At 38.3% G+C, this 17,937-nt stretch overlaps 1 protein-coding gene across 5 annotated transcripts in view; it reads left to right on the forward strand.

Moving 5' to 3' along the window:
- Positions 1-17,937, forward strand: part of Srrm1 (Serine-arginine repetitive matrix 1) — a 179,404-nt gene that overhangs the window by 35,132 nt on the left and 126,335 nt on the right. For all 5 annotated transcript variants that reach the window (XR_013897175.1, XM_080271562.1, XM_080271560.1 and 2 more), the window contains exons 6-9: positions 11,763-11,867; positions 12,465-12,695; positions 13,320-13,685; positions 17,289-17,421. Coding sequence is in view for 4 of the 5 variants with exons in the window: in XM_080271562.1 (XP_080127688.1) it covers positions 11,763-11,867; positions 12,465-12,695; positions 13,320-13,685; positions 17,289-17,421 (835 nt within the window). In the remaining variant the exon portion in view is untranslated. The remainder of the gene's footprint in view (positions 1-11,762; positions 11,868-12,464; positions 12,696-13,319; positions 13,686-17,288; positions 17,422-17,937) is intronic.

Raw genomic sequence — 17,937 nt, forward strand, 5'->3', positions numbered from 1 at the left:
ATTCAAGCCCCCGGAATCTTGGCTTTATCGGATACGCCAAAAACATTCACCACGTTCTGTAGCTTCACATATCGTATCCGACAGAGTCAATCCAGACGCTGTCATGTTAAAATGGGGTGCCAAAAATATATATGTATATATATACATATATATATATATATATACATATATATATATATATATATATATATATATACACACACAGTTATATATATATATATATATATATATATATATATATATATATATATATATACACACAGGTATATATATATATATATATATATATATATATATATATATATATATATATACAGTAAAAGTCCTATTATTCGGCAGCTGATTATTCGGTAGATCCGACATTTCGGCAGTTTTGAGAGATAGTCCCATTTACGAAAATCACTGATTGTTCGGCAGATGTCCGGAATCATCTCAGCAGTCCAGGAAGTGTTATCTGTGACTTGTAGGCCTAATGTTTCATTACAATGTATGTTCACTAGTTTCTGTATTTTATGAGATTCAGGTATAGTACTGTATTGATTACAATATTGCACAGTATCATACAGTACAGTAACCACCCCCACCAAATTAGCGAAGGTTACGTTCCAAGCCTCCTTGCTAATTCTTGAAATTCATTCATTCTTGACGTCTTCCTGAAAATGACATTTACCAGTAATTGCGTAGCCTATTAACCACTGATACTGTAATGCATTACCCATAAATAAATGTTGCTTGTTAAATCAGTTTCCCCGTTGTTTTTAGCTGTATGGCTGTGACAGCTCTAGTATTGTTATTCCTCAGCATAATGGTGGAAGGGACTGTCCTGTTTAAATAAACCTAATCTAACCGAGTTTAACTGTACAGTACCTAATAATTTAACGAAACCTAACCTAACCTAAAGTCAGAAAAATACTTAAAAATAAGCTGGAGGAATATGAATTGCTTAGATCTTTCTGATGAAAGTTAAACGTACATTTAGCGCTCATTCTTTTGTTCGTTTTTGTGTTTAACGTGAAAGAGAGAGTATTGATGCAAACAGTAATATATCCCATTAACCCCTTAATAACCTCCGGCACTGAACAACCCTTTACAGTACCGATGTCAGTGATGTCAAGATAGTGTGAGCTATAAAGAAAACTGAACAATTATGGGGAGGGAATGAAGGTCACTGGTATGTTTACACGACTCTATGCTATGATTCCAAGCAGTCAGGCGGTCAGTTAATCTCATATGTTTTCGCCCATTTGGTAAATACATCATAACTTTATCAATTTTTCCGTGACTCATAGCGATATCATAGCATGGGTTTAGGAAGCTAAATAGCACATTGCTAGGTGGGCCAGACGATTATCTTCACATCTTTAAGAAAAATAAATTTATTTCAGAAGAATGGAAGAAACTTACTCTACGTACTCAAAGAGGGATTAAATTTCTTCCATTTTCTGAAAGATTTGAAGATAATCGTCTGGCGCACCTAGCAATGTGTTATTTAGCTTCCTAAACCCATGCTACGATTCGCTGTGATTCACAGGAGAAATTACAAAGTTACGGAGCATTTACCAAATGGGTGAAAACTTCTGAGATTAACAGACCCCCTGACTGCTTGGAATCATAGCCTAGAGTCGTGTAAACATACCAGTGACCTTCGTTCCCTTCCCATAATTGTTCACAGTTTTTTCATGGCTCACTAACTTGACGTAACTGACACCGGTACTGTAAAGGGTTGTTCAATGCCGGAGGTTATTAAGGGGTTAATGGAATACATTACTGTTTGCATAATACTCTCCCTTTCACATGTAAACAAAAAAAGGACAAAAGAATGAGCGCTAAATGTACGTTTAACTTTCATCAGAAAGACCTCACCAATTCATAGTCCTTCACTTTATTTTATGTAATTTTCCGACTATTTTATTTTGTTTGGAAAACGTACTGTATTAGTACTCACTCCAAACATATTTGTAATAATATAAGTAGTGATGAGTTCATCAATACAAGTGATGTAATGAGCTGGTAGGTAATATTCTGTATCATTTCAGCCATCCAGGAAGTGTTATCTGACTTGTAGGCTTACTGTGTCATTACACTTGTATATGTTCACTAATTTAGGTATATATTTCAGATTCAGGTATAGTACTGTATTCATTGCAATATTGTACAGTATATAGTACTCTCTCCAAACACAGTTGTATTACCATAAGTGGTGATGACAGTGTTCACCAATATATTTAAGGTAATGAGTGGGTAGGTTTTTTTGATTATTCGGCAAATCTAATTTCTCGGCATCATCCCGGTCCCATAGATGCAGAATAACAGGACTTCTACTGTATACAGTAGAACCTCTTTGATCTGAACCCCTTTGATCCGGACTTATGTTAATTCGGACAAAATTTAAAAATAATAAGCTCCAAAAATATGTTGAAAGTAATTCTAAAGTCATTTTCAGTATCGGCGCGGAAAGCCATCGTCATTCGTTTAGTCTCGGATCACGCTAGGTTGCAACATGGGCGCCTGTTTAAACACACGCTAGCATTCGTTCCATCAGCTAGTTCACCAACCATTTATATTTTTACGCTGTATTTCAAAAGTTAATCATCCTTACCATGCCCCTTAATGCAAGTGTAGCTTCTGCAATGAATAAAGGTGTTAAAAGGAGGAGTTTGCTTACACAAAAATGGGTCAGAATATTCTGCAGTGTTTAATGATTACTGTAGGTTATTTTTTGTACTTAAATGTGCTTTACTTGTACAGTCGGCCTAAGAAGTGATGGCGGAGTATCCAGAAGTTTTCGGTCAGCGATAGTGCACATACTCTTGCTTATATCTCTACCAGGTGAAACCTAATACATAAAATTATTACAAAAAACAATAAATCAATGCTAAAGTACCTGTATATTTCAAAACTGTAGGAAGCAGGTCGTTAGTTACGATAATAGGAAATCCTAAACGGAACTAATTGAAATTTCACAACTATCGCTCAGGGACAGTCAGGAATATTTTGTGGAGTTCAAGTCTAGTATGGTAACATGCAATAATTTTTTAGTAGCGCAAGATTGAACAAAAGGGAGCTTCAATAAACAATTAAAATTAATAATTGTTATTTATAAAATAATTTCTGTTACAATACTAGGGAATAATTTAGTCATTTATTTCCGTTTCCAATGTCTCCATGGATGACAACAGAAAGCGGGAAGGCGGCTGCAAGCTAGTAAGCTATTTTAAATGTTTCGATCAACACGCACGAAAGGAGATAACATTTACTCAAAGATATGAAGTTATTACACTGCCTTTGGCCAGTTTTCCATCAAAAAAAATCTCTGGATTATTTAATTTATGCCAGAGGGCTATCGGTGAAAGAAGTATAAAAAAAAGAACTGAAATTTGCCTAGAGTCGGAGCTCCTTGGAGAATGCTAACTTCTGTCATAGTCTGATATCCTCAGTGCTTAATCGATTAGCAAGAGTAATAAAATGCAGAGGTTCATAAATCATTGAGTTCAAAACTTCCAAATCTGCATTTTCTGTTCAACAGGACATTACAGTTTATTTAAAAGGACAGATATTATGGTTAAAAAATGGAGTAAAGAGTGTGTGCTTTTGCATTGCAAGAGTTTATGAACTCATTTTGGTCCTGTTTATTGCCTAGTGTAAGAGAAAAATGCAGACTCTGTCATACCTCCTTATAACTAAAAATAATTTTGCATCAGCTGGGAATAAAGTTGCTCATTATAATTATTACTGGCGAGAGAAAGACGGAATAAAAGGCATTACGGTCTTGTGCTACCGCAGGTAGGGCATCATAACGAATAATAATTTCATTGTTATGGCATCCTTATTGTTGCTGTATCATCACCATAACATTTGAAAATAAGGCAGTGTATTGCAGTCACAAGAATTTTCCTTAACTGGTCTTCAAAACTAGAGCATCTGTATTTGAAAACATGGGAAACAAATAAATCGGAACACAGAGTTATAGGCCTACTGACCACCGCGCGCAGAGTAATACATTTCACATTCATTCAAATCGGGAAAGGTAACTACAGAGATAGCCCGATTATCCGGGCTATATGGTGTTAAGGGGTGCCCGAATGGTCCAAAAGCACGATTAATCCGGTGGAAACACAAGTACTGTACTGTTAGACTGATTTATTTACCGGTAAATGTACACTTTAAGTACCAGAAAGACCTTTCCAGTTCAATGTATATTCCTCCAGCTTGTTTCAGTATTTTTCAGACTATATTCAGTTTGGTAAATCATGTTTTCTTACTGAAAGATTTCCTCCCTGTTAGTATCATTTCATTGTAAAGCTGTATCTACGATTGTTTCCAGCACAATGGACGAAACTCATCGTACTCAAATGTGGACTTCGTTTCCCAACTTCCCAACTGAAGATTAGGTTAGGTTACATTATTAGGTGCAGTTAAGCTAGGTTAGGCCAGGTTTAAATACTTAGATTAGAACAGTGTCTTCTGCCATTACATTAACGAATCAAAGAGTCATCACACCAGAACAGATAAAAACAGCGGGGAAAGATTTAACAAGAAATGTTTATTTACCAACCCAGAAATAATCAGAAAAATATAACAGACTATCAGGATGAACTGATTTGGTAAGGTGCTTTTACTGCTTACAGCAAAGCGTATGTTTACCCCCCTCAAATCCTCAATGTTCGTGAGTTCAGAAATTTGTGTGCTTCCGTGGCAGACCTTAAAACCATTTTTTCAAAGTTATAAAGTCAGTTTCTTTTTCTTACAGATTTGAAAAGACTCGTCTGGTACACCTGGCTTTTTCCCCTCCTCCCTAAACCCATCTTGTGATTTGCTATGATTCGTGAAAGAAAATTGGGGGCATGTTACATTAGAATTTAAATATAAGTTAGGGTGCATGTTACTTTAGCATTTAAACATATCGGCGAAAACATCTGGGATGAAAGGACCGCCGAGCTGTTTGGGATGGTAAGAGTAGGGTCGTGTAAACATACCAGTGACCGTTCCCTTCCCATAATTGTTCGCAGTTTTTATGGCTCTCCCTAACTTAACGTTACTGACACCGGTACAGTAAAGCATTGTTCAAGGCTAGCAGCCATAAGGGGTTAATGGAATACATTATTGTTTGTATCAATACTCACTCTTTCACACATACACGAACGAACAAAAGAATGTGAAATATAATGTACACTTAACTGTAAGCAAAAATAACTGTATGCTCTGTCGGTCCGAAATGTGTTGGGAAGCGGCATCGAACACAGAATGTGGAACTGAATGCCACCTTACGAGAACACTTGAGATGAAAGTATTTTTTCTTATTAGTAAACATAATTGTTCCATTTCGTCCCCTATAATTGTGAAACTCGTAAATTTTCGTCCAAGCATACACCCTAATAACCTTACCAATTCAATTCATATTCTCTAGTTTGTTTTCTGTATTTTTCTAGTTTGTTTTCTTATTATCATAATGTTCCTTAAGCCTTACCTACGATTGTTTCCGGCATAATGGAAGAAACTTACTCATAATTAGGGTGCATGTTACATTAGCATTTAAACATATCGGCGAAAACATCTGAGATGAAGTGGCAGGCCGCCTGACTGTTTGAGATGGTAGAGAAGGGTCGTGAAAACATACCAGTGACCTTCGTTCCCTTCCCATAATTGTTCGCAGTTTTTTATAGCTCTCCCTAACCCAACATCCCTGACACCGGTACAGTAAACCATCGTTCGAGGCTGACAGCTTTGATGGGGTTAATGGAATGCATTATTGTTTATATTAATACTCTCTTTCATACATACAGTACACTTAAGAACGAACAAAAGAGTGAACAGTAAATGTAAGAGGAAGAAATAACAATGCTTTGTCGGTCCGAAATGTGTTGGAAGGCGCGATACCTAACGAAGAATGCAGAACTGAATGCTAACTTACGAGAACACATGAGTTTTTTTTTTTTTTTAGCAGACATTCTTGTTTCATTTCGTTCCCTAAAACTAGGAAACCCATTACTTTTCGTTTAAGCATACAGCCTAAAGACTTCAGCAATTCACTTCATATTCCTTCAGTTTGTTTTCTGTGTTTTTCTATTTTGAGGGTAGTAAATTACCTTCTCTTGCTGAAAGATTTTCTCTTTTATCACGTTCTTTAAGCCGTACCTACGATTGCTTCGGGCATAATGGAAGAAACTCATCGTACACAAAAGTGGATTTAGTTTCCCAATTTCCCAACTGGAGCCCAGTTTAGGTCAGGTTAGGTTAAATTAGGTTAAATTATTAAGAAGTTAAGCAAGGTTAGGCTACGTCAGGAGTATCAGTTGCCTCACCAAACTCCACCCTACCACCCTTGTGATCGAGTTGTGAGCAGGAGGTGTGGGTGGGGGCAGGGTGAGCAAGACTCTCTCTGGTTTATCCATGCCTCTCTCCCTAGCAACTGGATGCTTCCTGTTTAAACCGGAGCATTCGTACGGATAATTCTATGAATTACTGTACCACTGAACCACTGGGTCACGGCCCGGATATACCGAAAGCTGGATAATCCGAGCCTGGATAATCGAGCTCCACTGTATATAAGTGTTAACTTCTAATATATCACTGCCTCCTGTTATTTATTTTACATCATTCTTAGCATGATATATCTTTTATTTGATATGACGTGATGAAGGCATTGAATATTTACCTTATATTCACTGTTTCATTGAACGTATGGCACTGCAGAGTGACCGAAGCAATCTGAAACTCTGCCATCACTTCTTGGGGCGACTGTACATCAGACATTAGCTTCTTGCCCATATGGGCGTTATCAATATGGCAAAGATGACCAATGTATTTTTTGCCCACATGTTTTATTTTTATTCCAAATATTACAGTTAATTAATTAATTTATTTTTTTGCCTACACGGGCCTTAGTCACTTACTACAATTTTAAATGTAGGCTAGTTTCTTATCATGGCCTTACCTGTAAATTATGCAATACAAAACTATCGTACATGATTAGTTTGGTTATTTTAGTATCCTTTCATCTTTTGCAGTTATGTAGGGTTGACATATGCCACATATGTTAATAATTAACACACATATCATATGTAGACAGTTTTTGGTATGAACTGGAGATTACCCTGATGGTCCAGACAATATGCTAATTCGGACAACCCTTCCCCCCATATAGTCCGAATGAGAGAGGTTCTACTGTATATATGTATGTATGTACATATATATATATATATATATATATATATATACAGTATATATATATATTACCTATCTATATATATATATATATATATATATTCAGTAATCCCGCATATTTCGCGGTAGTTACGTTCTTGTAACCCCCGGGAAAATTTAAATTCGCGAATACTCTATTAACAATTGAATCTTGCACTTGTGTCCACCATGCTGCCCATCACACAGTCCATGTCCATACTGATTGCGAGACAATTCGCCGTCAGACAATTCCCCGTCAAAACATGGACGATTCCCCTTCAGAACAATTCGCACCCTGGACGATTCCCCGCCATTCTATAAATGTACTAATCAATACTTTTATAAATATACTTATTATTAATTAATCAATACTTTAATAACTATATTTCAGGGGGATCCAGCAAAGTCTATGTTCAGTAGCGTAGGTTCTGGATATTATTTATTAGTTGCACCTTTAGTCAATAATTAACTTGTTTCTTCCTCGCTGTAGTCGCCTTTGAATTATATTCTAGCATCACCCATAGCTATCTTCATTAATGAAGGCGAATTATCTTGTGTTTGTTGTGACTACGAATTGTCCCGAAACCTCCATACTCATCCCGAAATACCTTCTTACAAGATTGAAAGCACATACTCCATTATGAAGGAAAAACGTAAACACCGTACTGTAATACACAATTAACTACACATTTATTCACAAAACGGTACAAAATGAAAAGATGCATTAATTGGTGATAGCAAACACTCGCACGGTTGCTTCTTAGCTTGTCCAGTAACACAATTTTCTCTGCTAAGGTCATAACTTTTCTTGATCGTTTTGTCACTTTGGAGTTCTTACTAATTGTATTATTAGCCTTTGGTGAGGCTGGCTTACGTCCTGGGGCCATGTGGAAAGCAAGTGGGAGGCAAGAGGCTCGTATCATAGTGCGGTTACAAGAACACCAGACACGTGAGGCAGTCAGGCGTGGACTGAGGAATGCGGGGCAGAGAGCAGTGTTGCCATACCCAAACAACGAAATTATGCTAGGGCAGTGAAAAAATTATGCTAGATTGAGCAAATTTGTTCCAAGCAAAAAATGAATTATGCTAACTTGAAGCTAAATGATAAAATTCTATACATATTCATGCTACATATTAATTATGTACTGTTTACTATGAAAATATTAAAATGAACCTACATACAGTAAGAGGGTAAATATCAGTTTTCTGCCCATACTGCTTTCTCCCACGAAACTTACGTTTTTCTGATGGATTTTGATGTGATTCATTCGATTTTGAGCATCATTTCCGTCGGAAATAACCAGATTTTGAGATATGACCCCCCCCCATCCCCCTGCAACAATGGGGGATCTTTGGGGAATCGGGGGTTATAGGGAGGGGGGGAAACATAGAAAATGGTCATTTCCGACTGAAATGAAGCTGAAAAATGAATGAATCATACCAAAATCCATCGGAAAAACCTAGGTTTCATGGGTAAAATACAAAGCTCAAACTTATCCTAACCAAACCGAACCTAACCTAAAACCTAACCTAACCTAACCTAACGTAATCCAGCCTAACCTAACCTAACCTAATCCAACCCAACCAAGCCCAAACTGAAAGTAACCAATTATTCAAACCTTACATCTTCATACCTTATTCGTCTCTCTCTCTCTCTCTCTGATTTGTAGCTTTTATAAAATTATTCCAAAAATATTCCATTCCATTCTAAATTATGCTAGAATGATGCTAAAACTACTAATATGCTAAAAAATATTCCAGACTCGAAAATTTTATCAAAATTATGCTAAAAGAATAAAATTATGCTAGATATGATAACACTGGCAGAGGGGCCGCGGGAAAGGGACAGAGGGTGGCGTGAGTTTACCGCGCTACAATTGGAAGTTGCGGGAATTTCAAATTTTTTGTTTTCTGTATATTCAAGGATATTTTAGTTGAACTTATTAATGCTAAGAAAGTCCGCGAGAGGGCAAAACCGTAGACAAAAAATGCGGGATTACTGTATATATATATATATATATATATATATATATATCATCTATCTATATATATATATATATATATATATATATATATATATATCATCTATCTATATATATATATATATATATATATATATATCACCCACTCACTCGATGTAGTGCTGCACTCCGGTGCCTGCCATTTCCTTTCTTCCTTCTTTCTTTCCATTCTTCCTCTTCTTTCATTCCTTCATTCTTTTCCTTCTGTCTGTGGGTGACTATACTGAGTGACAAGCCAAATGGTGTCCTATACATCAGGAAACCATTTACTATGCTGGGTGATAACCATGTAACCAAATTATGGCTCCCCAAAACAAATTTGAAGCCATTCTAAATGGCCTAATAGCTGTAAAGAAGCTAACCTCTGCCTAACACTTGTAAGTAACTCGCTAAAACCAACAAATAAAATCTGAAAATCATGAAATATAAGTCTGGAAAAAATCAGACTTAGTAAACTGTAGCCCAGAATGACTATGTTTACCCTACGTATGTCTAAAACACATTAATCTAAGTCTAAAAACAGTTTATAAATCAACCTAAGCACACAATTTTAGTCTAAAATATCAGCAAGTCAGTAAAAAAAATCAAAACCCATTTTTAAACTGGGGTTTGGCCATCAGTAGGCAGGGTGTGGTGGTATTTTTACCCTCATCATTAAGCCACAGTATCATATATCAAGGTATTACTGTACTGTGTGTATACCATGTGTTTATATATATATATAAGTAATCCCTCCAATATCCGACGTAATAGAGCCAAAGGCTTGTCCGGAGAGTGATCCTGTCCGGATATTGGGCCCCAGCCTCCTGGACTTGTACTTATGGACGCTACTTCTGAAAAACACCTATACAACTCCCTCTGGACATGCATTGCACCTATTAAACACAAATCACACCAATAAGGGATATAAAAGACTGAATTAAATGCAAAAGAACCATAAAATGAGGTTTTAGAGGTGAGTTTATACAATGTTAAACATTCTGGGTACTTACAAGTCCCTGGCTCCTGGACTGGTTTGAACCGCCAGTTTGCAATCCACAGTTAATCCTCTGCACTCTAAATTCTAATTTCTTAACGCTGCACAACACTGTAAATTCCCGTGTGTTCTAGTGGCGAGGTATTGCAGTTTATTCAATGTTTATTCACAAAAAACAAGCACCTGTGGCTTGCACTGCTATAAGCATCTGCTCTCGATCGGAGTTTGGCTGTGACTTGATGATGGCGGGGTAACAGAGTTGCCAGATCGCAACAGCCACATTACCAATCTCCTCAACTTTTATTACCAAATTTAACTTTTCATTACCAAATTCGTAAAGCTAGCATTTATTCTTCACTAATTATATATACAAGTGGAAATACATGTAATCACTCTCCGTATAATTAACACCATGTTGATTATTTTCATGCTATGTAGGGTAGCAGATTAATCAGAGAGAGCAAACAATCCACCATCTCCATCCTGTGTATCCTCATACATGTGAAAAATCCATTTGGTAATGCATTATTCTGATTCATTATCAAACGAATTTTTCATTACCAAATTGGCCCACATTTGGTAATGAAAAATACCAAATGGCAACCCTGACAGGGGAGGGGGAGGAAGGAAGGGGTGAAGGGACCATGGTGTAACAGCTGTTCGGCGCCACGCGGCAATTTCAAATTACGGGAGGGAAAAAAGTAAGATTTTTTCCGAATTTTTTGCGGTTTTTGGCCCATTTTGGGAATATTGGATCCCGGGACGATTATGTCTGGTTAGTGGGGATGTTCGGATATTGGGCGTTTGGATATGAGAGGGATTACTGTGTGTATATATATATATATATATATATATATATATATTTATATACATATACACACACAGTAAAATCTCAAATTTTGATGGAGATTTGTACCAAAAAAACGCATCTAAATTTAAAACAACAAAATTTGAACTGAACTTCGTATGGGAAAAATCAATTTGGGTCCAGGGCCTCCCAACTTCTCTACGTAAAATCATGATTTTTTGCCCACACTCCCTGTAAACTTTATGAACTATAAATGTGGTTAAGTAACTGTAGTTCTGCACTGTATTGTGATACTGTACTGTAGTGTAGAATACAGCAAAATTTGTTACAGTTTGTCAGTATCCTGTCACAGTTTTTATTACTGTAGTTACAGCACACTGTACAGTACAGTACTAACCTTACGTTATGGAATATTATCACTTGGCTGGCTGGTGTTGGTGGTGTGTGGCAGGGGTGGACCACTTAGTTGAAGTAACCTCCTCTGTGTAAGTATCCAACCCAAATTCCTCAAAATGAAAATCATCCTTGAGTATCTGGACATCTGCAATGTCAACAAACTCCTCACCCTCTTGGATGGTTATATCTTGCAACACCTTAGTAATTGGCCTCCTCAATTTTTAAGCTATTTTTTATTGTTGGTGCATAATATTTCTTTGTTTTAAGCTTGGATTTTTTTTTTTTTTTTTTTTTTTTTTTTTTTTTTTTAAATGCTATTACAAACCAGCCAGGTGAAGGATATTATGGTGTTTCATTGCTGACTTTCATTGTTATGCAGGAGGAGTCGCAGCAGGGATAAATCTTCACGGAGCTCCAATCGTCACAGATCACGTTCACCACGCTCCAAAGATGACAAAAAAGATTCTAAGAAAGACTCATCAAGGTTTGTATGATTATTGAACAAGAGGTGACAGAAGTATATGGTAAGATATGTTAAATATATAGTGAAGCAAAAGTGAGTGCAAATTAGTGATGGGTACAGATAGTGGAAGTTGCTTTATTTATTTTTTTATTTTATTTTATTTTTTTTTTTACCATTTGGTACATTACATAACTGCTGATATGATTAAGCTCAGAATCATGTATTTGAATCAGATATTATAGCATCATAGGTACATGCATCTTCTGCATTTATGAGTATGTTTACTGTGGTCACTATAATTTGAACAGTTCAGGGAGTGTGATCAGAGTATTGTATGAATATTGATAAGTAGTTTGTTTCACTGTAGATAATTGTCATCCTTTGAAGAACTGGTAGTTTTATTATTATGTTGCTGAAATATTGATGCTTGTTTTTTATTTAAAGTTGCTTCATTTATCACCATACTGTTGTTTTACAGGGAGAAATGAATGTTGTGCTTTGTATCCTGAGACATAAACTAGAAGCCTGCCTTGCCTTTTCACTACCTAAAGTAGCATTTTGACTGCATACATCCAGAACTAAGCTTGGACTGACAGTGATAGTTTCTGTCTTTTGTAGATGGGACAGAAAAGAAGAGGCTAAAGTGAAGGAAGAAAAAAAAGAGACCAATGGTGAGGTATCAACGAAGGAAAAGCCTCCCAGTAAATCTCCAAGACGTGACTCATCACCCAAGCCTGAGGTAACAGTGAAGCAAGAGAAGGAAGAAATAGCTCCAAAGAAAGAGAGAAGTGACCGTGACAGGGGAGACAGAGGGCACTCAAGAGAAAAGAAGAGCAGACGATCTGACAGGTGATTCTTGTAAACTCCTTTGTTATGACCTTTTCTCCTTTCCTTCTTCTTCTTTTCATTATTTCTTCTTTTCTTCATTCCTTCTTTTCTTCTTTCCTGCTTTTCTCTTCCTCCTGCTCTCTCTCTCTCTCTTTTTTTTTTTTTTTTTTTTTTTTTTTTATCCAGGCAATTCAGCTTTGTGGAGATTCAAGTGGGGGCTAGATATGGCCTTCATTCATCTCTCCATTATCTCTGGTTATTATCATGTATTATATATACACCGCTTCCTGTCTGATCAGCGAAGTTAAGCAACGTTGGGTCTGGTTAGTACTTGGATGGGTGACCGCCTGGGAACACCAAATGCTGTTGGCATAACGTTCTCCCTACGTGTCAGGTGGGGTTGGTGGAGGATTAGTGCCCCTCCCTGTAAAACAATTAACTCTAAGCCCTTGGCCACCTCGTTTGGGATACATGGCGTCTGGCAATGAATGAATGAATGATATATCTGGGCACTGTGTTGATTGTTCGCCTGCTTCTGTGCTTTCCCTTTTGTTTATTATTTGGATCCTATCCATCCCATGCATTAGGATGATGATGATGATTTAAGGAGTTAATTTTTCTCTGAAGTGTGTATTTTTCCTCTAGATCTCCCAGGGGTAGATCTCCAAAGAAGGAGGATGATCGCCGAAGGAAAGTTTCTCCTAGAAAGCGATCTCCCAGTCCCCGAAAACATTCACCTGGTCATCGTAAGCGCTCGCCTAGCCCTCGAAAACGATCAGTAAGCCCACGTAAGAGGTCGGTCACCCCTCGGAAACGTTCGCCTAGTCCTCGTAAGCGATCTCCAAATGATCGTAAGCATTCAGGCACTCCACGAAAACGCTCCCCAAGTTCTCATAAGCGCACAGCAACCCCACCCAAAAGAGCCAGTAGTCCACGCAAGCATTCACCTTCACCACGACCAAAAGCTAGAAGAAGACCTACACGCTCCCCCAGCTCCAGTTCTTCTTCAAGGTTGGCATTGTCATTACTGCAGACAGGCTGCATGTTAAAAGTGTCCACAGATCACTAGGCTTATGCTATGTTATATTAGCTATTGTAAAGAGAGTGCATTATGATGTCTGAGTGTGCATATGTGTATGTGTATGAGTGCATTATGGTGGATGGGGGTGCCCATCATCCACTTATTCATTGTAGGGATGCTTTATGGTTTCTACACTGAGTGACGAGCCAAATGGGTTTTCTGCACCCTGGAAACCATTTATTACGCTGGGTGTTAACCATATAACCAAGGTTTTTGGCCAGGTTGTGTCCCCTAGATTCCCCTATCTAAAACCACTGAATCATGGCAATTGTTTCGGAGAGCCTCGGAGGGCCCAATACCTGTCCAGGGCCCCAACCAAATGGGCAGATTTGCATGCCCATGTGAAATGTGAGAGGTGTGAATGAGGAGAGCAAGAGGGTGGAAGTGGTGAATGTGTTCAAGAGTGCGAGATATGCTGTGATGGCATTGTGTGAAACAAAGATGAAAGGGTGTGAAGTGGAGTGGGAGGGTGTGAAATGTATAAGATCAGGCATGATTGGGCAAGGAAGATGCAAGGAAGGAGTTGCTTTGTTGATGAATGAGGTGTGGTAGAGTGGAATGTGAGACTACAACTGTGTCAGTTAGAGGTGTGTGTGTGCCAAGTTCAAATTTGGGAAGGTGAAAGTGGCGGTGATTGTAGTGTATGCACCGTGTGAGGACAGGAGTGAGAGAGAGAAAGACAGGTTTTGGGATGAGCTGGATGAAGTAGTGGGAGAAATGGCCAGGAGCTATTAAGTTATTGTAATGGGCAATGTGAATGGAAGAGTAGGCACTGTTCCTTTGGACAGCATAATGGGTTGTAATGGAGTACCAGGAGAAAATGATAATGGGAAGCAACTGAAGGATATGTGTCAGGAGCGGAGGTTGTGCATTTGTAACTTATATCTTAAACACAAAGATGTACATAAATATACATGGGATAGAGGGAATGAGGAGCTTGTTGAAAGAAGCCTAATTGATTATGTTATCGTAGAGAGATCAGTGCACGGAATGGTTGCTGATACAGGGCCATGAGAGGACGATGTGGAGGTATGTCAGATCATATGATTGTGGTATGCAAGACCAGTCTGAGAGGAGTAAGGTGGACCAGGAGAGAGAGGAGCAGTCAGGGAGAAAGACTGTAAATCAAGAAACTGAGGATCAAAGAAATGGCAGATGGATACAGGTCCAAAGTAGGGGAAGAGTCAGAATCAGTGAATTGGAATGGGTCTGGACAGCCTGTGGAATGCATATAGGGATTGCTTAGTTAGAAATGCTAAAGCGGTGTGTGGTGCGGCAAGAATAACAACAAAAAAGAATGGTATGTCATAGTGGGATGAAGTTAAGTGAGCAGTGGAGGAAAAGAGGAAGTGGCTAGAGTGGTTACAGGACAGGGGTTCACTTGAAATAAGAACTGAATATATTGAGAGCAAGAAGCACTTAAAGATACTAGTGAAAAGGAAAACGAAGTAGATAAATGATGATCGAGGAAGAAAAATGAATGCAAACTAATCTGAAAATAGGAAGTTATTCTGAAAAGAGGCGCGGAAATGTAGAAGTGAAAGTGGAAAGAAACATGAAGGTGTGAAGGATGCAGGTAGTAGACTATTAACCCATGAGGGTGAAGTAAGGACCAGATGGAAAGAAATTTTGAAGGCCTGATGAATGGGAATAGAGAGAGCAGAGCGACTATGAGCTTCATTGGTTTGGGGGTGTGCAGGGAAGGAATGCAGTGCCAGGAAATGTGACACTTGCACAGTTGAAGAGCACTGTGAAGCGGCTAAAAAGTGGGAAAGCAGCTGGGGTTGATGAGGTGTATGCAGAGATGGTTAAATGTAGTGGAGAGAGCAGAATGAAATGTTAGTTGAGATAGGTAAGAAGGCATGGATGATTGAAACTGTTCCAGCAGAGTGGAAAAAAGCTGTGATTTAAAGGTGAGTGAAGTGAGTGCAAGAATTATCGTGGCATAAGTTTATTGAGTGTGGTAGAGAAGGTATATAGAAGATTTATTATAAAGTAGGAGAGATGTCAGAAGCCCTGGTGCGTGATGAACAGGGTAGCTTTAGGAATGGCAGAGGATGTGTGGATCAAATATTTGCAGTGAGACAGATAGTGGAGAAGGCTTGTGAGAAAGACTAGGTGTTTATGGCATTCATGGATCTGGAAAAAGCATATGACAGAGAAGGATTGTGGAAGGATTTGTGCATGTACCATGTAATGGTTGGTATGCTGCTAGGTGCCGTCAAGAGTTTTTATGATGGTAGTGAAGCATGTGTAAGAGTAAATGGGCGTCTAAGGGAATGATTCACGATCGGTGTGGGCTTGCTTCAAGGTTGTGTGATGTTCCCATAGTTGTTCAATATATATACAGATGGGGTGATGAGCGAAGTAATAACACAAGTAATGGAAAGGGGGATGGCATTGGTAATGAATGGTGATGGATGGAATATCTCTAATTTATCATATGCTGATGATACAGTACTACAGTATTTGCAAATACCAGACAAGAACTTGGTAGACTAGTGCAGAATTTTGTTGATATCTGTGTGTCGTGCCTTGAAAGTAAATGTAGAAAAGTGTAAAGTGATGGTTATTGAGAGAGAAGGTGACTCCCAGTGTGATGTTACAGTGAATGGAGAGACTGGAATTGATGAGAGAGTTCAAATACCTGGGTACAGTGATAGAAAAAAAGAGGAAAATGTGCAAAAGAAGTGGAAAGTAGAGTGACATAAGAGAGGAAAGTAGCTGGTGCAATGAAGGCCTTGATAAGAAACAGAGGCTTGAATGTTGCAGGTGCACGAGGCTTGTATGAAGGAGTGTTAGTGCCAACTTTAACATATAGATGTGAGACTATGGTGTGGCATGAAAATGAAGTCATGAGTGACAGCTGTGGAGATGGGACTGCTGAGGAATGTATGTGGAGTACAGAGAGTGGATAGGGTACGAAATAGTGTGATTCATGAAAGATGTGGAGTGAGGAAGTCTGTGGACACCTGAATCAGAGAGAGTGTACTGAGGTGGTAGGGTCATGTGAAGAGAATGGATAACAATAGAGTGGTGAAAAAGGTATATCTGAGCAAATTTGAAGGAGGGAGGAGGTGAGGTAGACCAAGGAGAAGGTGGAGATATATGGTGGATGAGTGTGTGAGGAAGAGAGGTATGGATGTCAGTGAGGCTAAGGGACTGACAAGAGATCAAGCTTGTTGGATGAATACTGTGAGGAGAAGTGCATGATCAGGGATTTGGCACCCCTATTTAACGTGACAGCGTCCGGATTGACTCTGTTGGATACGTGTATGTGAATCTACAGAATGTGGTAAGTGTTTTTGGTGTGTCAGATAGAGCAAGGATTCCGGGGGCTTGAATGGCGAGTGAACAGAAGCGTGGCCCATTGGATTGGGCAAATTCGGGTTGTCTAGACATTGCTACTCCTCACCCTGCCCTTGGGTGGGAAAGGAGGTCCGGATGATGGTGTGTTTGTGTGTGTGTATGAGAGAAAGAGAGAGAGAGATGATGATGATTGACCAACCTTTTTTTGTTTCTTCCGTTTCTAGTAGTTCTAGGTCTCGTAGCCGTTCTCCCCTCAGAAGCAAGGAAGACGACTTTGAAATTCATCGCAAAGAAGACTCAGTATTAAAGAAGAGACAGTACCGATCCAACAGAGATCCTTCAAGTTCTGAAGATGAGGTAAAATTGAGTTGAACTATGGAAATATTTTGGTATTCTTACACTTGATGTACTGTTAGCTCTTATTTTAAGATGTTTCAACTTTAAGTTCAAGAATAAACATGTTTTCTTCACTTAAAAGTTGATCCTGATTCATTATAAATGTGCTTTGATGATGTCAGATTACTTTATACTTACCCCAGTCATGGACCAGATGCATGCTTCACTTAAAATTGTTTCATTTAAGGAAGCAGCTTGCACACATCCAAGACAGATACTTTTATTTTGTTTAAGAGAAACCCAGGACACCAAAAATGATAAATAATGTCATAAGACTATAACATTTTAATTGAGAATAAAGAGCTTTGTATTTTACTCTTGTATATAGTTGTTAATTACAGTTCACAGGATTTCCCTGGTCAAAGTATTAAAGGTTGCATCATCATTACCATCATCATTCTCAGTACCATGATCCCATCTGGGAAGCCCCAAACAGTTTCTCCAAGCTGCTTTATGCTCACTAACTTCTACTCACAA

The sequence above is a fragment of the Coenobita brevimanus genome, chromosome 46, assembly GCF_032717465.1.
Source record: "Coenobita brevimanus isolate Jiangsu-jjx chromosome 46, ASM3271746v2, whole genome shotgun sequence".
Lineage (NCBI taxonomy): Eukaryota > Metazoa > Arthropoda > Malacostraca > Decapoda > Coenobitidae > Coenobita > Coenobita brevimanus.